The sequence below is a fragment of the Coenobita brevimanus genome, chromosome 23 (genome assembly GCF_032717465.1).
Source record: "Coenobita brevimanus isolate Jiangsu-jjx chromosome 23, ASM3271746v2, whole genome shotgun sequence".
Classification (NCBI taxonomy): domain Eukaryota; kingdom Metazoa; phylum Arthropoda; class Malacostraca; order Decapoda; family Coenobitidae; genus Coenobita; species Coenobita brevimanus.
This window is the reverse complement of record NC_136976.1, coordinates 74,985,493-75,010,787: the sequence shown is the minus strand read 5'-3', so window position 1 is coordinate 75,010,787 and position 25,295 is coordinate 74,985,493. Positions and strand designations below refer to the sequence as shown.

Genomic DNA, 25,295 nt, shown 5'->3' with positions numbered 1-25,295 from the left:
GACAGAGGTTGAAGGGAACCAGTAAGAGAAGAGTTGAGACGAAAAGCCTTTGACTCCAGCTTGCTGAGAAGAGCGATACGTGGGGGGCCTCACTACACATACTGGATATAGCTTAAGTCAGCGACTATCTGGCTTACCCTTAGCTTAAGAACATCATCTGGTGTTAGACCGCGTCCACACCAACTGTTCTGCACCACTCAAGGAAGTTCTCTCCCGCACCCGCCAGCGTTCTGTGGGTCCACTGATATGAGTTACATTGATACAAAACTTCCTCCTGCATGCGCCCGCACCAGCAGATGTTGGATGTGGACGCTGCCTTCGTGTGAATGAAATACTTAAGTGCATCCATACCAGGAGAGGGAGGGGTAAGTGAAAGACAGAGGGAGGAGGAAGAGGCAGAGTAGGGATGAGAGAGAAGTATGAGAGAGAAGGGGGGAGATGAGTGAGTTTTCAAAATCTCACAACTCAGTAGAGAGAGAGAGAGAGAAGCAGAAAGTCGGACAGGAGGGCAAATAAATGATCAGATATACAGGTAGATAAACAAGCAGAAAGACAAACAAGAAAACAAATAAACAAATGGATATACAGATACACAGACATGGACGGATAAACAGATATATGAACAGACAGACAGTGACAATATTATAAACAAAGAGAGACAGAAACATAAGGATGATACGGGTAGAAAGTCATATACTGTATCTGTTTCTCTTCGACAGGAAGTTGGTGTTAAATTGAAAGTAATGTACTCAGTGTCTTTGCTGTCACTGCCTTTTCTTTATGAATCACCTTCTTCATCGCTACTGCCGCTGCTGCCAGTGTCGCTGTTACTGCTGCTGCTACTGTTGCTGCTTGATTCCGGCCTCTCTTCGCCACTGTGGAGGAGAGAAAAAGCAGTGTAACTGATGCAAACGCTGTCCATCTCTCTCTCTCTCTCTCTCTCTCTCTCTCTCTCTCTCTCTCTCTCTCTCTCTCCTCTGTATACATAACATGCAAGGGAATATTTAGGTGAAACATGTAAATCAAACTTCTAAGGAAGAAGTACGAAAAAGTTTGTTTTCACCCGAAGGGAGTGGATCACTGCCACAGTCTGAATGTTGAGTCGCGCTGTCAGCATAGAAAAATGCTAGAAATAACATGTAAGATGAATTTTAGGGGCAATGTGCTGAGTAAATCGTTACAGAAGAAGTACCATTTTTTTTTTCACCTGAAGAAACCGAATCACTCCCACATCTTGAACACCGACTCATGGTTGCACGAAATTTGATGAACCCTAGAAATGAGGTAGGTATGAGCTTCCTTGGTTGCTGGACAGATCTTCCCTCCAGTCTGACTACATTGTACCATCAACTGAGCCGAAAGGGTTTAGGGATTCTTGTCAGCTTAAAACAAATGCTTTAATGAAACCCCCAAGTTGACAAACATAAGGCCCTTGAAGAGTGGACGTCTTTTATATATTGTTGTTCATATCTTAACTTTTTTCCGCACTAGAGAGACTTATCGACAGCAGGGGTTGAATGTAGCCTTCATTGTCCCTTTGACTGCAAGGGTGCTCTTTGAATATGAATAAAATCATCTGGTAGCGGCAAGAACACACCAAAACTAATGCACTCGGGTTATAGGTTTTGATATTAGAGTAATTGGTGGTAGAATGAAATAAAGCAATTTGGAATGGATTGGTTTATGAGGGAATGATTCTCTGTCAGTGATCTTTAAGAGGCAAAAAATGAAGCGACTGGGGCCTGCTCGTGAACTATTTAAAACTGCTTTGTGTGGACCATTACAGAGGCTGCTGGGAGACTGAACGTATTGAATGAGGCTGCTTTCTCATGATTTCCGGCTCTATCTCGGTGAAGTAAGGAAAAGAGAGCATATATAATAAATATATGATTATAGCTATAAGTCATATAGTAACTGTAGTTGGAGAAATATGTACTGTACCTGCGTTGTGCGAGATAACAGTACATAGGTGTTGTGCTGGTGGAGGCAATGTAGAACTTGGTGCCACAGATAGCCATGCAGTTCAAATGAGCTTAGGTTAGGTTGGAATAAGTTAGGTTTGGTCAGCATACTCGTATACCTGCATCGTGCGAGATTCAAGACCAGAAGCATTGTATCGGTTGAGGCAGTGTGGATCTTAATGCCACAGATGATTATGCAGGTTAAGTTAGGTTAGGTTAGGTGAGACTGGGTTAGGTCAGACTAAGTTAGTTTGGGTTAGCTTAGGTTAGGTTATTATAATAGATACCTGCGACGTGCGAGATCCCAAACCATAAGTGTTGTATCGGTGGAGGCAGTGTAGAGCTTTGAGCCGCAGATCGCCATGCACGTCACGGCTATCTTGTGTCCCGTGAACACTGCAACCATCTCACGGCTCTGTACGTCGAATGCCCGCGTTAGATTATCACTGCAGGCTGTGTACACTGAGGGGGGAAAAAAAAGAGAAGTTAAGATTAAGCTTGGACTAGGTTAGTTTGGGTTAGGGATGGCTGGGTGAGGTCAGGTTAGGTCAGCATAGGTTGGATGGGGTCATGTTAGGTTCATATGTTGAACCCCCATGTTAGGATGTCACTGTAGGCTGTGTACACTCTCTCAAAAAAGTATCGGCCCCTTTGGGTGCAATGGTTGTGAAAATGAGCAACTTACGCAGACACACATGAGTCTATAAATATGCCTCAAAACATATACCACCCAGTAAGTGAATCTTTCTGCAATTTTGAGTTCTAAAAATTACCAGATCACAATGCTTCATCCATGTTTCAGAATGATACGTGCTGTAAGAGTGCCGATACTTTTTTGGGAGAGTGTACTGTACATTAAAGGAGAGAGAAGCTGGTTGAGAGTTAGGTTAGATTAGGTTAAGTTGGGCTGTAGCTGCAAACTTTGTACAGTGGGGGAGAGAAAGAAAAATGGAATGAGGTAAAGGGGATGGCTGAAACTGAGAGGTGTGTGTAGGATTGTACAGGTAAGCATTAGGTGTGGACTCGACATAAGGGGTGAGAGTGAGGGGTAGGATAACGTGTGAATCAATAAAAAAGTGGGAATATGGACTCGACACTAAAATACTTTTATCCCAAGTAATTTTCACACTAAAGCTTTTCAGTCCTGTTCTTGAGTTTCTTCTGCTACACTTGGGAGTTCTACTACACCGATTAACTGGCCACACACACACACACACACACACACACACACACACACACACACACACACACACACACACACACACACACACACACACACAATTACAAACAACGCTCCCACAAAATCAGCCCACTAAAATTTCAGTCACACACGAACTCACAGATGCCGTGGTGCAAGATAATCTGGTTGACGGTGTTCCTGTGCTGGGTGATGGCGTACAGAGGGTCTTCAAGTAGGGGCTGGGGACGAATAAAGGCCTTGCGCTGGACCTGGAAATGGGTCGCGTAGTAATCCCTGGGCTTCATCTCCCACACTTTGACGTCACCGTTGCCATCGCCACTGTATAGAAGCTTACCCAGCGCTACCACGCACACCACGTGACCTTGGTGGTTGGCCAGGATCTGTGGGCAATTGTTGTGGTTATAGTGAATGCAGTGGCACTATCTGTGTATCTGTTGGCCAGGACCTGTGGGTAGTTGTGGTGGCGATGGTAGGTATTGTGGCTATTGTATTTTTTTTTTTTTTTTGGTTGTGGTGGCAGTGTGTGTATTTATTGGCTAGGACCTTTGAGCACTTGTGATAGTAATGGCAGCTGTAGTTGTGGCATTGCTGTGGGGATTACGAGGTTTTCATTTCAATTTGGCTGGTTTCGTCATTTTGTAACTTATATCACGTAACTCAGTGGCAGAAAAAGACAATGTGTCGGCCTCCAATCCTTTCCAAACTAAGCATTCAAGATGAAGAGCTGACGATTTTAGGCCAACTTAAAGTGAAAAGAGTATATTTGAAGTCGTAGTGATATTTGTGGAAGTTAGTTGTGTTTGTGGTGATGTGGCAGAATATGTAACTGCGGATGAAGGCATGCAGCATATCCCGGAAATTATCAGTCTTCTGGAGATTATTCTAGGGTCAGTTCTGAATATAAAAATGCTATTTCTACATGGGTCCAATTTCCTATAACATTCACTGACAGGAGGGAAGTGGAAGAGAACCAGGAGAAAAATGTATACCACGAGGGGGTTTAAAAACTATTTAGTAGGAGAGAGAGAGAGAGAGGGGGGGGGGACAAAAAGAAAACTCCAACACTAACAGCATAACAGACAGCAGTTTCAAGGTCCCAGCATCTCACAGTCTTGTCCGAGCTGCCGGTGTAGAGTAGCTTAGTGGTGGGGTCCGGGGCCAGGCATGTCACGCAGTTGGTGTGGCCCTCGAATTTCTGGTGGTAAGTTAGGTTAAGTTAGATTAGAATAGAGTATAGTAGTCTACGTTAGGTTAGGTTATATTAAATGAGGTTAGGTTAGGTTAAATCAGGTGATATTAGGTTAGGTTAGGTGAGGCAAGATTGATTTTGATAGATTTGGTTAGATTACGTTAGTTGGAGAAAGTAACATTAAGGTAACTGTTAGCGTAGTTTAAATTAGAGACGTATAGCCTGTTTCTGAGTAGAGTAAATTATAACACAGCATATATTAGCTAGCAGAGCATAACCTAACACACACACACACACACACACACACACACACACACACAGAGGAGGGGGGAGAAGGAGAAAACGTAACCACCGTTTCACTGTCAACATCGTGTCTTGTGTTTCACGGTCCGTGCCTTACGTCTGTTCTACCCGTCGCTAGCCCCCCCCCCCTTTGAATTTATCCTTATGACTTACCCTCAGACACTTGCCAGACTGAAAGTCCCAAGATCTTGCCGTATTATCGAAGCTGCCCGTAATGATCAAGTCTCCGCGGCCAACCTGCAAGCCCCCCTCGTCTTCCTCGCCGGGCACCACAATCAGACTGCACACCCCTTCCGCGTGGCCCTGAGAACGAGGTAAATATGACTGAAAAAAACAGATTATGTGGAAGGCTCTTTCGCACTTCTTCCTTATCTAGTTAATTTCCTCATATGGCACGTTAATAAAATGAGGTGATATTAATACCACTACTACTACTACTACTAGCAGTAGTGGTAGTAATAATAGTAGCTGTAGTAGTAATAGTAGTAGTTGTGGTTTTGATCTTAGCAATATAATTTCCAAATGGAAGGATGAATGGAAGTGATTTCAGTATAGTAAAAAAGTAGTAGTAGTAGTAGTAGTAGTGGTAGTAGTAGTAGTAACAGCAGCAGCAGTAGTTATTAATACCATTGTTGTTGGCGATGTAGCCCAGGTTCATCTGAAACGTGAACCCAGTGGACTGCAGGCTCTTGTCCTCCTGCAGGAGTTCAGGGACGTTTGTATCGATGGGCAGCTCCAATGCCCGGTTATATCAGTGCCACTACATGAAAGAGTTCCTCTCGAGCACCATACACTTTGTTAACGACATGATAAAGAACGTTGATTCATAATTACAGTAGAGGCTAAAAATCTTCATTATCCCCTCTAACTTTTTAAAAACACACCTTAAATGTCTGAACACAGGCAGAACCGTCGTCGGAGCTGATCATTTCGAGATCGTCCTCGTCAATGAGCCAGGCCTTGGCAGTGTCGTCCATGGAGGCACTCAGTATGTACTCTCCTGTGCACACCAGACGCACCACTCGGGATTCGTGGCCTGTGGGAGGACATTTCGTAGGACAGGAGGCTTGGAAGAGTATGGGAACAAAGGGAGTAAACTTGGGTAAGGCATGGTAGGGAACAGGACTTGGGGAGCAGCTGATAGGGAGGAAAATATGAATTGGTAGAACATGAGGCTTGATAGGGAAAAACTTGGTAGGGCAGGAGGCTTGGTAGAGCGTGGGGACAAAGGGAGTAAAGCTAGGTAGAGCCTGGGAAAGGCTTGGTAGAGAATAAGATATGAGGAATAGCTGGTAAGAAGAAAAATATGAATTAGTAGGACATGGGGCTTGATACGGAAGGATTTGGTAGAACAGGAGGCTTTATAGGACAGGAGGTTTGGTAAAACATGGGATTTTGGTAAGGCTCTTCTTATGACCGAAAGCTTGGTATGGTATAGAGCAGAGGGGAAAGGCGGCCTAGGAATGCAAAAGGGTGACAAGAGTTAAATTGATGTCACGGTACAGAAAAAAGTTAAGCCAATATTCCTCATTTCCTTTCCTTATTCTTCACCCTCTTCCACCTTCCATCCCCCCCTCCTGCTCTCTTCTTCTCCCACTTCCTTCTCCTCCTTTCCTCTTATCTCCCTTCCCTTCTTCCTCACCCCCTCCTCACTCTTACCATGGTAGGTGAAAAGACAATTGCACGCGTTCCATTCCTAATCATGTTATGTGTCTATCTTGTGAAGACCTAGATGACGCTGAGAGTGACTTACTATTTCCTCTATCTTCTCTTCCTTCATCCCTTACCTCTCTCTTCACCTTCCCTCCATCACTTCCCTCATCTCCTGTTCTTCACCCTTCTTCCTTTTCGTTCTCACTATGTTTCTTTCGCATCTGTTTCTCATTTACTTTTTCTCCTCTTCTACTTCTCTCTCACCCTCTTCTCCTCCCTCCTCTTACCATAGTAAGTGAAAAGACAGTTGCACGAGATAGCATCCCACTTTCTGATGGTGTTGTCTGCCGATCCTGTAAAGACGTAGGTGTCGTTGAGGGTGAGGCAGGTAACGTAGCTGGTATGACCCCTAAATGAGAAGGGAAGAAGCAAATAGGTTAGATTTATACACATTTTATGCTTAGATGAAACTAGAGGAGAAGCAAAAAGGTCATATTTATACACAACTTAAGCTGAGTTGAAACCGGAGAAGAAAAAAAGGTTAGCTTTATACACAACTTGAGCTTAGATGAAACAAGAGAAGAGGAAAACAAGGTTATATATATATATATATATATATATATATATATATATATATATATATATATATATATATATATATATATATAGATAGATATAGATATAGATATAGATATAGATATAGATATATATATACACACACAACTTAAGCTTAGATGAAACTAGAGAAGAAGAAAAAGGGTTAGAATTAAACACAACTTGAAGCTTAGGTGAAACGAAAGAAGAAGCAAAAAGATTAGATATATATACAAATTAAGCTTAGATGAGTTTTTAGCAATGTCCAAAGCACTTCCCACACTTCCTTCCCACACCCAATCCTAACAATTTCACCCAGTAATGTTATCATACCAAGGCATCTCATTTCCAACAGCCTGTACTCCACGCCACTTTTCATCCTCAGAACTTTTACTTATTTTCATTTAATTAATGTATGGTTGTTCGGTGGCAGTGATCTATGATGTTACGCAGTCATGATTCGTTGCCTCCACTAAATAGCCCATCTCCCAAACCACATTTCATCCCAGCACTCTTCTTAACTTCCTTTTAATTTTTGTATGTATAGTCGGAGGCAGTTACCTATGATGTTGCGCCGCCATGAATCGTTATTTTAATCAATCACTTATCACCACTTCCCACCCTCCATCTCACCTCTTACACTTTCCACATACCAAATTTCATCCAATAATGCCAATACACTACATTCATTTTATTATTATTATTATTTTTTTTTTTAATCGAGGCGAAGATGCACTCGACAAGTTGGTGATGAATTCCATTTCACCAACCACTCCTTATCTCTTCCATTCTGGCTACATCTCCACCCACTTTTCCCCAGTATTTCGCTATGCTCTTTTTACTCTAACTTAACCTAAAACTGTTATCCTTCCGTCTTGAGTGCTGAGTTCTAACAGAAGAAAAACACAAGATTACGCTGCCAGTCACGCAGAAGTGCTATGTAAAGGATGTAGAGCCGTATTACTGTCTTATTCTGCTACTAAGCTACGTGGAATAAGCTGCGAAAGGAAGAAAATCTGGGTTAAATTAGAGCAAAATGAATACAGCACCTTCCACACTGCCCGCTTCACCTGATAATGCCAATACACTCGGTCTTCTCAGTTCCAATGGCCCACACCCTTGCCGTCTTGTCCTCTGAGCCAGTTACCAGCAGCGACTGGTCATCGGACACGGCCATGCAGTTGATGCCACCGTCGTGGTCACACATCGTCTCCAGCGGCCAGCGTCGCGTCTCCTTGCTGCCCGTCGCTCCCATGTTGACCTGGAGGGATGGGGAGAAAAGATGGAGGGATAACGTGGAGAACTGGAGGAAAGCACTAGAGACTGAGGATTGGAGGGATCAGTCACGTCATTTCCATTGGCCGTGGTCCCGCCTCCTTGTTGCCTGTTACCCCCATGATGGCTTCTAGGAATAAAGAGAAAAAGTGGAGGGATGAAAGGAGAGGGGTGGAGAAAACTGAAAGTGATCGAGAAAGGAATGGAAACTCACGCATATATATATATATATATATATATATATATATATATATATATATATATATATATATATATATATATATATATATATATATATATATATATATATATACACACACACACTTAGCTCTCTTTCATCAAGAGATTGGTATGGTTGGAAAGTGAAGAGTGAGGAAGAGTAAGGCCAAAGCGAAGAAAATCTGAAAAGGGCAAGGGTATTAAGTAGGGAGAGCTAGGGATAGATGGGAAGGGCAGAGTGAGCGAGGGAAGAAGGGGAGGGGGATTGAGGTGACGAACGGGGGGGGGGGTTGGAGGGGGGGGGGATCAAGGTGGTAGCACCAACAACCACACCGTAACCAAAACACTCCACCAACACACATGTTTCACGTCATGCTCACCCGCTCACTTCTCTGTTTTATATACCAGTCATAAAAAGTTCCTTTTGTATTTTTAGAATGGCTGATTCTTCTAATGATATGATAAGATCACGTTATAGGCGGTATAAATACTGAGATGATAACGTTGTTTTTATAGGACAAATACAATTATAATGGGCTTCCTTAAGAATGAAAAGAGAGAAGACTGAAAGGTCAACAGTAACGTGTTTGGTTATCCATGGTGTAAGCGATCATAAAATCACGTCGGAGCTGGGTAATTTTTTAAAATTGATATTTAATGAATAACAGGTGCATGACTAACTAGACAGATAAGTAGATACGTAGACAAACAGACAATAGGTAGGTAGATAGGTACGTAGGTAAGTAGTTAGGTAGATACAGGGAGAGAAGATTTACAGGTGGATAAGTAGGTGAGTAGGCAGGGGGGTAGGTAGGTACATAGGTACGTGTCTAGGTAGATAAAGAGAAGGACAAGGAATATAGGTGAATAATCAGACAGATGGATTTCAAGACAAGAGACAGATGAACACAGGCAACTGGACAAACATAAATAGAATGACCTAAATGCACAGGCAGATATATGAACAGGTAAGCAGCCAGACAGATGGACAGAGAGACAGATAAGACCACTATTTACCACCCCACTCACCTGCCCTCTCTCTTTTCGTCGAGATCACTGTACACTGAACAGAGATACGGGAGCAGATGTCGGGGTGGTTTGTTTACATCTCACCCAGACGACCACACTTGCTCACGCGTCATGGTACACTCTCTCTCTCTCTCTCTCTCTCTCTTTCTCGGTAAATTTCCCTCTTATATTTTCAATCCGATAACGCATATTTTTCTGTAGACTTTGCCATATCGGACGATATTACAATATTTAGGTTAGGAGAGACCTACACGTCACTGTACACATGCCCCACTTATATATCACTAGGATCTTTCTCACTTCACCTACCATCTATCTGTTTCACCTTAATAAATATTACATCTACATGCCACATTACCCTCATTTCTCCCTCACACCATGCCCATCACCCGTATATCTTCCTGCTGCCAACGGGTGACTCTACACTCCCTCTTCTGTCTTTCTTTCCTTCATTCTTTCCACTTCCTTCAGCCTGTGGGTGACTCTACACTGAGTGACAAGCCAAATGGTTTCCTGTGCACCAGAAAACCATTTACTACGCTGGGTGGTAACCATATACCCAAATTTTGGCGCCTGGTGGTTTAGTGGGTAATTATTGCGCTCCAATCGGATTAAGCCGGTGAAGGTTTATATCCAAGGGATGGTTGGGGTTGATTGCTCATGTAATGCCACTCAGGGATGAGTGAGGCTGGTCACTCTCATCTTAAATGTTGAGACCAACTGCCTAGCCCCGGGCTCCTACGCTCCTCATGGGGCAATGCAGGATTGGATGATGGATGGATGGATGGATGGATTGAAAAATGTTCCAAAGATTACTAACGCCTCAAATTTGTTCACCCCTAAGGACACAGATCAATAAAACGCTGATATGTTTGCAATCACTTTGGTCTCGTCCTTGATTTATAAATATCCATATCACAAGTAGGTTTTTCTCTTGAGTGCTACATGACATCCACTCGGCACGAACTCTATCACTGTGGGAAACGTTCTCCGTGAAAGGTACAAACTAACCAAGCAGATAGTAAAAAATTAAAATTAAACAGTAGGAATACTCAAGAAATATGCCAAAATGAAGTGATATTTCACTGAAATATTAAAGAAACATAGAATGTTATTTAAATCGTCTCTCAAACTTAGAAATAAAATAAGAAACTTCAGTTGGTGAGGAAACTAACTAATTCAAGACACCTTAAAAGTTTAAAACATGTTATCCAGTCATTCTTAGAGGAAAATAATTAAACTGCGACAATATATAATTTATCATTAATTATGGTTACATACATTACTGGGTTACATAGGATATATAGTGGTTATGGAAGGGTAGGGTTCGTTTGTGGGTGGGTGAAGTAAGTGGGTGGGATGGGAGGGTGGAATGGGTGGGACAGGTAGGTGGGATGGTTGGATAGGTGGGTGGGGTACAGACGGGGAGGGTGTGCCACCGTGGTTAGCTGGGTGGCGTCAGAGGAAGAAGTCACTGTGTGAGAGGGTGAGGTCTATGAGTGAATGGTTGGCCATATGTGGAAACTGTGTGGTAGGTAGGTTAGGTTAGTGAGTAGATTAGGTTAGTGGGTGACGTAGATGGATTAGGTGGGTGACTTCATTGGACTGGGGAGCTGGTGACATCAACATCATCCTCAGGTGGCGATATAGACGTCGAAGTCAATGGGTAGGTTAAGTAAGATAGAATACGTAGATGAATTAGATGGGTTAGCTGAGTTACATCAGTGGGTTGGGTGGGTTAAATGGGTTAGTTGGGTGCCATCACTGGGTCGGAGAGCTAGTGACATCAACATCGTCGCCCAGGTAGCGGGTTATGTAATCGTCAATGTCTACCTGGTTGGCTGGGTCTTCCTCAGACTCTGTGGTGTAGCTTTCGTCACTGTGAAGAGAAGGTGATTGATGGAGCTATGGCTACTGTACTTCTCCTGGGATTTCTGCTGCTACCACTACTTGTGCTCCTACTGATACTTATAATTTTACTGCTGCTGCTAGTAATGTTACAACTATTGCTACTGCTACTTGTGTTGTTACTAATACTTTTAATTATACTGCTGTTTCTAATACTCCTACGACTTCTGCCTCTTCTATTGCTACTGGTACGTATACTGATACTTTTAATTTTACTGTTACGACTGTTACAACTGCTGCAGCTGCTACTGTTACAACCACTGCTACTACTACTTGTACTGTTATTGTTAGTGTCTTGCTTGTACTACTACTGCTATTGCTACTTTTACTGTTTCTGCTGCTGTTACTGCCAGTGCTGCTGCCACTGGCTCTTGCTACATGTACTTTACTTTTACTATGACTACTTCTGCTACGGTTACTACTACTCATTCTGTTTCCAGCTTATTACAAGTAGGGTAATATATGCTGAAACAGAAACAGAAAAACACACAAGTGGTAGATTAATTTCACATTCCCAGATAACTGGGTCACTTATTCACTCATCATTCAAGCCTTCGATAGTCTAGTATCACCACCACCGCCACCACCACCACCACCACCACCATCATGATCATGATCATCATCATCGCCCTATTTCCCCTCTATAATGGATGGGGTGGACAACATTTAAAAGCACGGATAAGAGCACTCAAATGTAGGGGGACTCTCTCTCTCTCTCTCTCTCTCTCTCACACACACACACACACACACACACACACACACACACAATCCTTGACTAAATTTCCGTGTCCATCTTACTCAGAATACGTATGTGGTACTGGCCTGTGTCCGATCATGGAGCTGTATCTACAGTAGTTAAAGGAAGTGTAGGTAGCGGTGTAGGAGTGACTGCTTTATATGCTGTCCACTTCAACTTGGCCTAAAATTGCCATCTCTCCTATTTGAATGCGTTGCTTTATCAAGTGATTAACAATAGAATATGTTGCCAGTCAAGAAACAGTTATATGCAAGTTATGGAAAGGATTTAGAGCTGTAGTACTGACTTATTCTGCCTCTGAGCTAAGTGGAAAAAGCTACAAAAGGATTACAAGCTTCGCCAAGTTAAGGTGGATGATCTATAGGGAGTAAGGAAAGAGGCAAATATACTCACTGGTGGAAAGGTGGACGATCTGTAAGGAGTAAGGAATGGACCAAACGTACTCACCGGATGAAAATCACCGGACTTTCTCCCCCAAGTCAGACACACTCACTGGAAGAAATGTGCACGAACTGAGGGGGGTGAGGAAAGGGACAAACAAACTCTCTGAACGAAAGGTGGATGAACGCAGGGGAAGAGGAAAAACCAGACACACTCACTGGACGAAATTCTTCACCAGACTTACTCGGAATACGTGCACGACACTGGCATGTGTCCGACGATGGGGCTGACCGCGGTCCGCTTGCGTGACGCTCTTGTGGCGGCCGAGAGTTGGAACAGCTCCTCGTCTGTACTGCAAGACATAGAGGAGGTGCTCCAGATATCTCGCCGTCCCACTCATATTCTCTCTCTCTCTCTCTCTCTCTCTCTCTCTCTCTCTCTCTCTCTCTCTCTCTCTCTCTCACTCTTACACTTGAGTTCGTTCTTTCGCATTTAAAAAAAAATCATGGACTCGCTCTCACTCACTCACTCTAGCAGCCTCTCTTACTCACTCACATTCTTTCTAGCAGTCTTTCTCATCTACACAGTCACTCACATTTTCCTTTCATTCAATTTTTTTTTTTTAATAGCAAAGTATAGGTAAGTGATATTCTCCATAGGTGAAATGAAAGCGGACGGCAAACAGACACTACGCCAACAGAAATAACAATTCAGTCTGCCACTTGGGAACATCAGTAACATGAAGAAAGAGGAAGTAAGAGAAGCCCTGACATACTTATCTGCAATCACAGCAATATATATCACTTACCTCTGAACCCAAGTGGCTGAGAGTATGAAGGACGGGTTAGACTGGGGCCCGAGTTACTCTTACCTTGTGGACATTGCATTGTTGGCATTGCACAGTTGGTATTGTTATGATCCCAGGCTCATCTGAAACGTGGACACAGTGAACTGCAGGCTGAAGTTGATTTTCTTCTAAGGTTCACCAACCTCGGTTCAGCGGACAAAGATCAATGGATGGAAGTTTGTATAACTGGGCAATGGTGTCGCCTGATGTTATTGTTTCCACTACTTGAGAGTGTCCCTCTCCAACAATGTGTAAAGTGTATACGAGTACAACACAGTGCGAGGGCCGACATCAGAAACTGGACAGTTTTATTGCCAATGTTGTGTCATTAACCAAAGGCATCGTAGTAATTAGTAACGCATATCAGCTGAATACCTAGTTGGATTTCAGCCATTAATATACTCCTTGTACTCCTACTCTGACCAATACTCTTGTTTTTCTATCTTGAATACCGAGTTGCAACAATAGATGAACACTAGAATCTGATATCAGTCACGAAAAAAGTGTTATGGAAAGTATGTACGGCCATTATATTGACTTTTAATACCACTGAGCTACGCGAAGTAGAATGCAGAAGGATGAAAATCTTGGCGAAATTAAGGTGAAAACATAATAGGACATGCACAGGAGATATGTGTTTAACTCGGTGGGAAATAGGCACACCAATATGACTGAAGTTGTTCAGCTTTGATTTGTAAAACAGCTTCTACATGAGGTTAGAGCTAGGCAACTCACCTGATCTTTGTAGCATCAGTGGGATCTCTCTCTCTCTCTCTCTCTCTCTCTCTCTCTCTCTCTCTCTCTCACACACACACACACACACACACACACACACACACCTGATCTTGCTTATATCCCATACTCTAAGCGTCCCGTCAGAGCTCGCCGTATATGCCTTCCTACCACTCACGGCCACGTAGTTCACAGCGTCAGTATGTCCCCTGTAATCTCTCTTTAGGGCCCCACTCTTGGCATCGAAGGCACGGAGGGAGTGGTCTGTGTACCCGGCAAATACTGCAAGAGAAGAATGGAGCTTTGAGAGTCTGTAGCTATAGTAGTAGTAGTAGAAGTAGTAGTCGTAGTAGTAGTAGTAGAAGTAGTAGTCGTAGTAGTAGTAGAAGTAGTAGTAGTAGTAGTCGTAGTAGCAGTAGTAGTAGTGCTAGTAGCTTACTAGTTGCAACCACAGGCTCAGCTGAATGTGAACCCAGTGGACAGTAGATTGAAACTACCCCACTTCTGCAATCCACCATCGTCTTGTCGGGGGAGAGTGACTTAGTGTATATGAACAGCTCCACTGCTCGGTTATATCAGTGCCACCTCGTGAAGATGTTCCTCCCCACAGCATTGTGACAGCAAGGCACGTCACTCAGTACATAATTGCCTCCCAGAACGTTACAAAAACAAAAACACATCACACAACCCAATATCACCTTGTACAACGTTACAAAAACAGGAACACATCACACAGAACAGTATTACCTCCTCCCACAACCTTACAAAAACAAAGGCGCATCACACAGCACAATATTACCTCGCAAAACGTTACGAAAAAAAAAAAAAAAAACTCACATAGGCCACCTTGGAACTTGAGATAAACAACGCTCGCCTCGGTATTCGACACCTTGTACGTCCTGGTACAGTCCCCGAATTCTCTCACCCAGCATTTGATCTTGGAGTCCGCGCTGCCCGTGTACAGAAGGCGATTGACCACCTTCAGGCAAGTTATGGTGGACTTGTGGCCCTCTAGTGTCTGCGTGGGGAAACAAAATTAAGGAAATGGCATGTAAAAACAATTATATAAACAAATGTGGTAGTACAGTGGATATATCTAAAAGGAATGGATTGTGGTGATCATAATTCTGACTCTCTGTTCACCTTTCCATCCAATATATGTCCTTAACCTTGCTAACCCTCGCTACACCTGGCTACCTTGGAAGATAAACCGCTAAGAAAGAGATGCTAGACAGACCTCCTAATTCAGAGAGAATATGGTAAAGTCTAACTCTAACACTTTGTAAGACTCCTACCAGAAGAGATGCTCCCTGTTCTAAGCTGCATTATGTTATCTGGATATAGCAAGATTAGATTTAAAAATATTATCTTGGCAAAAAGTTTAGTAATATAACTAACTTACTCTAACGTTGTCATCATTCCATATTAATGCTGAGTTGCCATGACAGACTAATACTAGAATATGGTGCTAATCACGAGAGAGTGTTTTGAAAGGGGTACAGAGCCATAGTGTTATCCTTTTCTGACACTGAGCCACTGGAAATGAACTGCAAAAGGATGAAAATCTACGCCAAGTTAAAGTTAAAGTACTACAATGTGCTTACTTTAACCTGAGAGAGATCCTTAACCCCTTTAAGCTGTCAGATGGCCAAGTCAAACTGGATGGTCAGTTTAACTGTTTACCAAAGAGATTCATTTCTACCTCAGAATTAATGCTCATCGAATTTCATGCAATTACGACTTACTATTTAAGGTGTTGGAATGGCCCAGTTCTATCAGGTGAAAACATACCAACAATAGTTCGTTCATCTTAATTTGGTCGATATGTTTTATCTTTTACAGCTTATTTTACGCAGAACAGTGGCGGAAAAAATGTACCACTTTGTGACTATCACCATATTCTAGTGTAAATCTATTGTTAGATCTCAGCATTAAAGATGGTGAGATAGTAATTCTGGGCCCAAGAGTAGTAGAAGTAGTAGTAGTAGTAGTAGTAGCAGAGACAAACCTAGGCTCATCTGAATGTGAACACAGTGAAATGCAGGCTGAATTTACTCTTGTCCTGCAGTCCACCATCCTCCTTTTGGGGTATAGGAAGGGAACTGAGAAACGTTTGTAGGCCTATACCACTTGGACATAGTGCCACCACGTGAAGGCGACCCTCTCCAACACCAATTAAGAGTAAACTGACCATATATACAATAAGAGGTATACATAAGAGGTGATTCAAAGTGTTAAGAAAAATACTATGAGAAGGTTTGGCCCTGTGGAGAGAATAGATAATGAAAGAAGATTGTATATGAATGAGTTGGGGGAGGAGATGAGGAGAAGGAGGAAATCAAGAATGAGATGGAGTGGATGTAATGGAGAGTTGTATGAGAGAGGGGTATATGAGTTGAAGGGAGGGTAGTCAAATGGCAGACGGCAGGGCAACGTGGAGGCGTTTTACCTGTGGTCACCCTTTACATGATTAAGGCGTCTGACAATAGATAAATAGATAAATGGATAGGTGGATTGATAGATTAATATATCAATAGATAAGTAGGTAGACTGATAGATTAATATATAGATATAAGTTTTCACTCACCCTAAGGCACCTTCCCGAGGCGATGCTCCAAACATTAACTTTGCAGTCGTGGCTTCCCGTGTACAGCAGACGTCCTTGGGGGTCGGAGTCCATACAGGTGATGGGAGCGCTGTGTTTACTGAAGGTCTGGTTTGTAGAAGTGACAGGTATTATCATCATCACTATTATTATTATTATTTTTATTATTATTATTATTATTATTATTATTATTATTATTATTATTATTTTTATTATTATTACTATTATTTTAACTGCATTCTGTCATCGATATTAGGAGGGCTATCGCCATCTATATCATCATCATCATCACAGGCAGATGATTTTATGTAAACAAAGATATAAGGTATATATATATATATATATATATATATATATATATATATATATATATATATATATATATATATATATATATATATATGAATGTGTGTGAGTATGTATATACAGTATATGTATATACACGTATATTTATGCATATATATGTATATACAGTATATGTATATTCAAGTATATATATATATATATATATATATATATATATATATATATATATATATAGAGAGAGAGAGAGAGAGAGAGAGAGAGAGAGAGAGAGAGAGAGAGAGAGAGATTTAAATCATACCTTTAAACACACCCCCAGATCCAAGGACCAGGACTTTGCTGTATTATCAGTACTGCCAGTGATAATAAGGTCACCAGGATTTATCTTAAGGCCTTCCTCATTCAGTCCTCCTGTGTCCTCCCCTGCTATGAAGATAACCGAGTACACAGCGCGGTAGTGGCCCTGTGGTGAGGGGATACTGGGTTGGATTAGGTTGGATACGGAGAAGTTGAGTTAGGCTAGGTTAGGTTAGGTTAGCGTTAGGTCAGGATAGGAGAAGTTGTTAGATTAAGTTGGGTTAGGTTGGGTTAGGTTAGGTTAGACTGTTATGCAATTCTATGTTATATTATGCCATGTTATGTTATGTTATGCCATTTTACGTTATGTTATATTGTTCTGTGCTATGCTGGATAGTGTTGGGTTAGTTTGTATGGGGTTTGGTTGGGTTAGCCTTATTTTGATTGGATTTGGTTTGGCTTGATTAGATTAGATTAGATTAGACTAGACTGGTATTTTCAAGAGGAGTACAGTTACTTCCTTCAGTAGGATGACTGGTTTTCATTTTTATACATCATGGTTAGAAGAACCGCAGGTGAAAACAAGACAGGATAGCATATGCAGAATGAATGTAAATATGGAGAAATAAATGGAGAAGTAGGATGATTAAGAGAGATTAATGAATGAGAAGGAAGGGGAAGAGGAAGGGGTAGGCCGAAGACGAAGAGGAGGGATGGGTTAGAGAGGTAAATGAATGAAGATAGTGTGGGATGGAGGGAGGGGAACCCGATGACAGAGAACAGGGTGACAAGGAAGCGATTCGTTCGAGGCCACCCCGTCCAGGATTAAGGTGCCTGGCTATATAACAGGTTTAAGGGGTAGTCTGTAAATAGTACTCCACTAGAAACTCATCGCTATCTTGTGCGTTGCGGTGATGGCCCATTTTGCAAGTGTGGGCGGGGATGTGGCAGAGAGAGTACAAAATGAATAACTGATGCAGGAAAGGCATTGATAACGCTGAACCACCCCTACAACACACGAAAGATAGCCCAGCAGAGTGGAAGAAGAGCGTTATATATGGACCACCCTGCACATAGGAGGGCAACCTGTGGGTGAATGAGAAAGACCAAAATTTACCTCCAGTGTTCGGATACAAGCTTCACTCTCATCCATCACATCATCTGCATCCATCTGCCACACCTTGACTGTCTTATCGTATGAGGTGGAGATCACGAAGTCCCCGCAACAGATGATGCGTTGCACTTGTTGTAGGTGACCTGTTGGCATGAGGTTATGTTAGGTTAGGTTACTGGTTTTATTCTCTCTCTCTCTCTCTGACACGCAAGCAGCCTTAACGTCACTTCTACTTTCACTTGTATTGCTCTTCCCACAGACACCCGTTCCCCATTCAAACTTCGTCAGAATGGGAAAAGGTTAAATTCTGGCTATCGCTCTCCTTCCAAGAAGGCCCAAATAAAATTATCCGGTGGTAAAAAGAATACATCATGCAGTAGACATTCACACCGATCGAAGTGTGCAATGCGAAATCAACTAAGGCAAGTTCCTAGCAGAGAGTTTTGCGAGCTCATCACTACTGTTATGCATAGATTACTATTGACCCCGTATTTTAAGGTTAGGTCCCGGGAGCTGACTCCTAAAATACTCCCACATGTATTTTAAGGTTAGGTCGTCCCGGGAGCTGACTCCTAAAATACTCCCACATTATGTGCCACACCACATTGTATATCAGACTTCCTTTGTTTCTAAAAGTAACAAAAAGAAAGATATCAGTGCTCATGACAATGCGTATTTTTTGTAGGTGGTTGGAAAAGTCATGATTCAATAGATATGTTCAAAATATCACTGAAAGAGAGAGAGAGAGAGAGAGAGAGAGAAAGAGAGAGAGAGATGTAAGTGTATTTGACTGTCTTTGCATGTATCATATTTGTTGTTCGCTATTTGTGTAGGCAATATAATTAATTTTAGTTATAATTACAAGTGAATGCATCCTAAGTGCAGGTATGTGTGGACGATGTGTATATGAGTGTGCCTGTACTGAGTGTGTGTGTGTGTGTGTGTGTGTGTGTGTGTGTGTGTGTGTGTGTGTGTGTGTGTGTGTGTGTGTAAGCATACTAACCTTTATAGATATACAAACACTCCGACGTACACATGTCCCACTTCCTGACAGTGGCATCCTCTGATCCTGTGAAGACAAACGTACTGGACACGGCCGCACAAGTGATGCGTTTATCGTGGCCCCTGCAACAGAGAAAAGGCTCATTCTTGGTATCATTTACAATGTGTTTTCTAGCCTGACGAAGATCTCTAACCTCTTTCAGCTTAATTGATGACCATTTGTAGTCAGACTGTAGTGATGTGTTTGTCGTGGTCCCTGAAGGCAGGGTAGGGGACGTCTATTATATAATACTGTTATACCGTGTTTTTTTTTTTTTTCTCTCTCTCTCTCCCCCCCCTCCTTTTTTTTTTTTTTTTTTTTTTTCAAGTTAGCCAATTGGAGGTTTTGTATCGCCTCTTCCGATGCAGTACATATTACCCTTTTCATCTTTTCCCCCCAGTGTAGGTTACTGAAGAAAAATTGTCGATGCTAGGAGTAAACACACAGAAGGAGTAGTAGTTAAAATAGTAACAACTAATAACTAAGATAAATGTCCAACTTTTCCTATGCCGCACCAAAATAAGGCCAATGGAAAGGTTATGAACTCTCTTTTCCTAGTAGTCCTTGCTAAATATAATAGATACAAAAGATTATTGATCTCAGGTTTGTTTGTAGATCTTTTGCCGGTTCAAAGGCCTTCACTTTCATAGTCACAGATGACTACTGATTCACTTGATAGATTTCCCATAACCCATTGGATCCCAGAGTTGCTGGGCGAGGCACTGTTCCGGGAAGGTCCTAAGCGTACAGCCCTCTGCCTATCGGCTCATATATATGAGAGAGAGAGAGAGAGAGAGAGAGAGAGAGAGAGAGAGAAAGAGAGAGAGAGAGAGAGAGAGAGAGAGAGAGAGAGAGAGAGAGAGAGAGAGAGAGAGAGGAGAGGTGAGACAAGGACAGATGCAAACTCTGAGAGATGAAGATGAAATACATAACTAAACAATATGCAACTCACTTCAAAACGCCCAGACATTCTGTGGGCGTGGTGAGAGCACTCCACATACAGGCCGTAGTGTCATCGGAGCCTGTAACGATGAGGGACCCGTCGTCGCTCATCACCATACAGTTGATGCTACCGCTGTGTTCCCTCTGACACTCCAAGGCCTCAGCACTGGCGCCCCCACTGCAATTTTGATCTTGGTTCTTGCTGCCTCCGCTGCCCATCATGAACCTGATGCTTCGTTGGTGTACTTAATTACGGGATTAAGGTGTTTGGCTATAAGTAGATAGAAGAGACGTTGGGTATCCTTTTTTTTTTTTTTTTTTTTCTCCACCGTCTGTTGTCTTTCTCTAAGTCTTACGTAATCTTTCACTTTTTTAAATGTGTTGATTACTTCTTTTATGTTCTGTATTTACTCGCCTTGATCACTATCCCCTTATTACTTCGGTAAGTTTGTTTTTTATATACGTGTTGATTTCTTTACTGTTCTTCCTAAGCCTTGTTTTCCCCTAATTTTCCTCTAATTTTTCGCTCACTTTTCCTTAGTAGTTTTCTACGTCTTGGATTCCCTTAATTTTCCATTCCTGTTTCTACTTCTCGACGTTCTATGAGTCTCCTTCGTTTTTACTTAATAACTCTCCCTGACTGTCTTGCTTAAATTGATTTTATTGTTATAATTCTAAATTTCGTTTCTTTCTCCAGTTTCCTCCCGTTCCTGTTTTTCCTGCTTATCTTCACAGCTCCTGTTTATGCTACTTCTTCCAGTTCATGTTTCCTCTGCTATTTCTTTCCTGTTTTTATTGCTTCCTCTACCGCGTGATTCTTCTTTCTTCTTCTTGTCGAAGTTTCTGCTAATACTTCTTTCAATCCATTCCTCTGCCCTGTTAGCTTCTAAGTTTGTGATTTTTCCCGTTCATACTCCTGCTCCTGCAACTGCTCTTTTATATACTGTAACTTTTCTTTCGTATTCTTCCCTCCATGGCTCTTTCTATGCTCTCCTCGAGTTCTTCATATCGCACTCTTCAGTAATCTTTTCACCTGTACTTTATTACTTTATTTGTTTCGTTACCTACTCACAAGAGCCTGTTCCGTTCCCTGTTACCTCTTTCTATTCCCCATTACCTGTTCCCCTTCCCTATTCCCGTTCCCTGTTACCTGTTCCTGTTCCCTTTTACCTGTTCCTGTTGCCTGTTACCTGTTACCCCTTTTCCCTGTTACTCGTTCCCTGTTCCCTTCTTGTTACTTCTTTCAGTTCTTGACTCTCTCCCAGTTCTTGCTCCTACTTGAAAGAATATTTTCGTGCCTTAAGCAAATCCTTGATACTTCTAACTGCAGATATTCTCTCATCAAATTTATGAATCGTCCTGCTCCCCTTCCTTCTTATTCCATCTTATTATAGTCTCGAACTCTACTCTTTCCAACTTGGGCTATTCCCTTTTCCTTCCTCTCGATTTTCCGTTCCTCCTGCTGCTACTTCTTCCCCAGAATCTTGCCTACTCCTGTTCCTCTTTCTTCATATTCTTTTTTCGTTTTCATCCTTATCTAATGTCTTCTTCTAATACTTAAACCCTCTCTTCCCTGCTTCTTATATTCCCCTTTTCTCCTTCCGAATTTCTGTTTCTGTTGTCTTTGTATAAGCTCCAAATCTTTATACTTTACGTCTCCTTCAGCACTTAATTCCTAATTGTTCGTGGTGGCTATTTTTTCACTTCTTTTTTTATTCTTCCTGCTTCTGCCCGTGTTCAAACTTCCGCTACGTCATCCTGCTGGGAGAAAGAACGTGGACGGTTGAATATGAGCCTAGTGACAGTAATACTGAATGAACTGGAAAAGCGAGAAACATATGAGTGTTGTAAGAATTTAAACCCCATCAGTTCGATGATAAATTGTATACTTATTTCACTCTAAAAATGCTACCTCTCTACCTTGAATACTGAAACGTAGCAAGAGATTAACACCAAAATACGTTGCTAGTCAGGCACGAGTGCTACAGAAATGATGTAGGGCCGTAACATTGTCTTTTTTCACCACTGAGCAACGTGAAATAAGCTGCAAGCGGACGAAAACCTGGGTAAAGTTGAGGTGAAAGAACTATCGCTTATCTTAGCCAGAGACAACTTTATTCAATTTAGGAAGGAAAATAATGCTGGGTTAATAGAGCCTGTTTCTAACACGGAACTACAAATGATCTTTCTAAAGCTTAAGAAAATAATTTAAAGGCAGAAAGAATTTTTACCTGTTGGGAGGTAAGGAAAGGTGGCTAGGTAAAAAGAAGGGAAAGAGAGGGGTATGATAGGGTAGGAGAGAGGGAAAGGAGGGAGGGAGGGAGGGAGGAAAGTAGATGAGGAAGGTAAAGTGGGGAGGTAAAGAGAGGAGAAAAAAGATGGTGGGGATGAAGTGAGGGGTAGGGAAGGAAAGTAGAGGAGGGAGGAATGGTGGGTAATGAGATAGGTAAGGGAGGGTGGGAAGGTATAGGGGTGGGGAGAGAGGGGTCAGGGTAGGAATCAATGTTTCCTTGACTGCATTACTGGTCGTCACAACATTCACCCACCGCCACTCGCATGTACTGTGTATGGCACAATCATTAAAGGGCGGAGAGAGGGAGTATGCTCATAGGATTAGCAGACTTTGTAACACTTCTCTATTAGCGGAAATGTTGGATGGGAGAGAGACACGGGTTAGATCGTGAATTCTTTATTTTCTCTAAAGTTTCGGTTCTGTGTAGCCCGAAACGTTAGAGAAAATAAAGAATTCAGGCTCTAATCTGTGTCTCTCACCCAAAATTTCCACATGTCATGGATCATTCACATACTTCTCACTTACTACCTTTTTTCTGCTTATGGAACATTGAAACTTAGTTCTAATTTATTTATACAAGTTGTTTTCATGTATGCCTTGAATTACAGGTAAAAGGTTGGAATATAACAAAGTTCTCGGGATTGATTACCGGTAATTTATCATTTTATTTATTCATTTTGCAAGAGGAAGGTTCTTTAAGACTGATAAAATCGTGTGGTATTAGTCGGAATAATAGATGTAATTTAGTCGGAATAATAGATGTAATTTATAAACTGCTGTCATATGGCCAAAAAGACTCAAATAAAGCAGAAATTATTGTTAAAGTGTAAAGGTTAAACATGCACAATACATCGCTGACAAAATTGTTAGTCTCCTAAGTCTAAGAGAACACAATACTTTGGTAGTGGAAATGAGTAGCGACTATAGCACTTACGAAAATATAGTACTTTGTTAGTGAAGTGAGTAGCAACTATAGCGAATTTGTTCCCACCTGACAAATATCTGTAGCCCCTTCTCACCTTAGCTGATGGCCAGGTTTAGTCAGACTGGAGGATAAACAGGGCTACTAACCAAAGAGACTCAGTCCCGTTTCATATCCAGGTACGTCTTATGAACACAGCCCAGCAGTACCGTAGAGTTATTGGTCATTTTCACCATGAGGTACAGTAGGATATCTGACCAATCTTTTCCCTGTGAGGTCTCAGCGAATTAAACCGTTTGATGGTAACGACAATGAAATATAAAGGATCTAATTATACTGGAAACTATTTTAAATCCCTCCACGACGAATAAACCGAATGAAATCTATCGGTAGGAAGAATAACATACAAAATGCAACATTACAATGAGGCCCGTATTCACTTAGAGTATGAAGGCTCCCTGGCACCTCTTCCTTAGCTGTTTATTTTTGGGCGTGGCTGGTTAATATCCTTTTGTACATTGTTTATGCAGAGTATGTCGATGTCTGGAGGATATATGTAACACAGAAGAGAACAATAAGGAGCAATAACCAAAATAAATCGCTTAGGAAGAAGTCAGTGGTCATCGTAGTGAGAGATTTAAGAGGAAGAAAGATATGAACGACTTACGGTATAACTTACCGCAGCTAAAGGGATAACCAGCAGGCAGAGTTAGAATTACCGTGGTATTGGTGATGGTGGTGGTTGATTTGGTGGTTGCGGTTGTGATGGTTGCGTCTGTGGTTGTAGTGATGATTTATTTTAGTTGTGACTGTTGTGGTGAAATTTGAATGTGATGGTGGTTGTAGTTACTGTGGTCGTGGCTGTGGTGGTGGAGGTAGTTGTAGATGACGGTGGTGATGTCCCTGGGTGCGGTGATTGTGACTGAGGGAGCAGGTAAGATCGACGTTTGTGGTGATCGGTTGCGGTGGTTGGCTGTGGTTTTGGTTGTGTCCGACTGGTAGTGACTGCTGTGGTTACGGTGGTGTGCTTTCCCTACCCCTGTACAGTCACTACGCTAGACAAGGGATCAGTGTGTGGGACCCCGCCAACCACCCGGCCAGACACCCTGCTACTGAATGCTGTATCTTGTGTATGTGTGTGTTGTCCGTCGCTTGGGTAACAACCCTCAACACTACCTCCACCATCAAACACACTCGAGCACATATACGTACATACATACACTATTGTACACACACACACACACACACCTGTCGCAGACTCCAATCACAACAACAGTTACCACAACAATCAAGTGACGAGGCCACGACACTCTCGGCTTTTATTCAGCCAGTAATTCTGAACAGGGCAAAAACAGACTTCTTTTCTTTCTAAATTCTGAGAAACTCAATTCCTTCACAATTCTTACTGCCACTCACCTCGTACATCCAGCAACGCACAAATAATATGCTAATCACTAAGGAGTCATACAGAAAGATAGTATAAAGCCGTAGCATTATCTTTTTTTGCCACCGAGCTACGTGAAACATGCTTCAAAAGGACGAAAACCTGGGCCAAGTTAAAATGAAAAGATTATATGCAGCCTTCAATGCCCAGGAGAATAGGATCATGCATTCCAGGTGTAGTGAACGGAAAGTAATATATTTTTCAGTTTAATTTTAAATATAATCATAGGACATTTATATAAGTGGTTCATATATGATATTTAGTAAAAATTCACGTCTGACATT

The 25,295-nt window shown here is 42.0% G+C and overlaps 2 protein-coding genes across 2 annotated transcripts; both read right to left on the bottom strand.

Annotated features, from left to right (window-relative positions):
• Positions 1 to 163: 163 nt before the first annotated feature.
• LOC145392806 (uncharacterized) lies at positions 164 to 8,156 on the bottom strand. Its single transcript, XM_080267092.1, has 9 exons — positions 7,972 to 8,156; positions 6,595 to 6,716; positions 5,539 to 5,690; positions 4,808 to 4,957; positions 4,232 to 4,357; positions 3,302 to 3,542; positions 2,249 to 2,423; positions 790 to 875; positions 164 to 312 (listed from the first exon to the last, which is right to left on the bottom strand). The coding sequence occupies exons 1-9, from the start codon at positions 8,154 to 8,156 to the stop codon at positions 164 to 166; spliced, it is 1,386 nt and encodes a 461-aa protein (XP_080123218.1).
• A 3,029-nt stretch (positions 8,157 to 11,185) lies between these two features.
• LOC145392805 (uncharacterized) lies at positions 11,186 to 20,571 on the bottom strand. Its single transcript, XM_080267091.1, has 9 exons — positions 20,363 to 20,571; positions 19,372 to 19,493; positions 18,372 to 18,511; positions 17,259 to 17,420; positions 16,637 to 16,762; positions 14,887 to 15,067; positions 14,157 to 14,331; positions 12,715 to 12,822; positions 11,186 to 11,303 (listed from the first exon to the last, which is right to left on the bottom strand). The coding sequence occupies exons 1-9, from the start codon at positions 20,569 to 20,571 to the stop codon at positions 11,186 to 11,188; spliced, it is 1,341 nt and encodes a 446-aa protein (XP_080123217.1).
• Between the last annotated feature and the right edge of the window lie 4,724 nt (positions 20,572 to 25,295).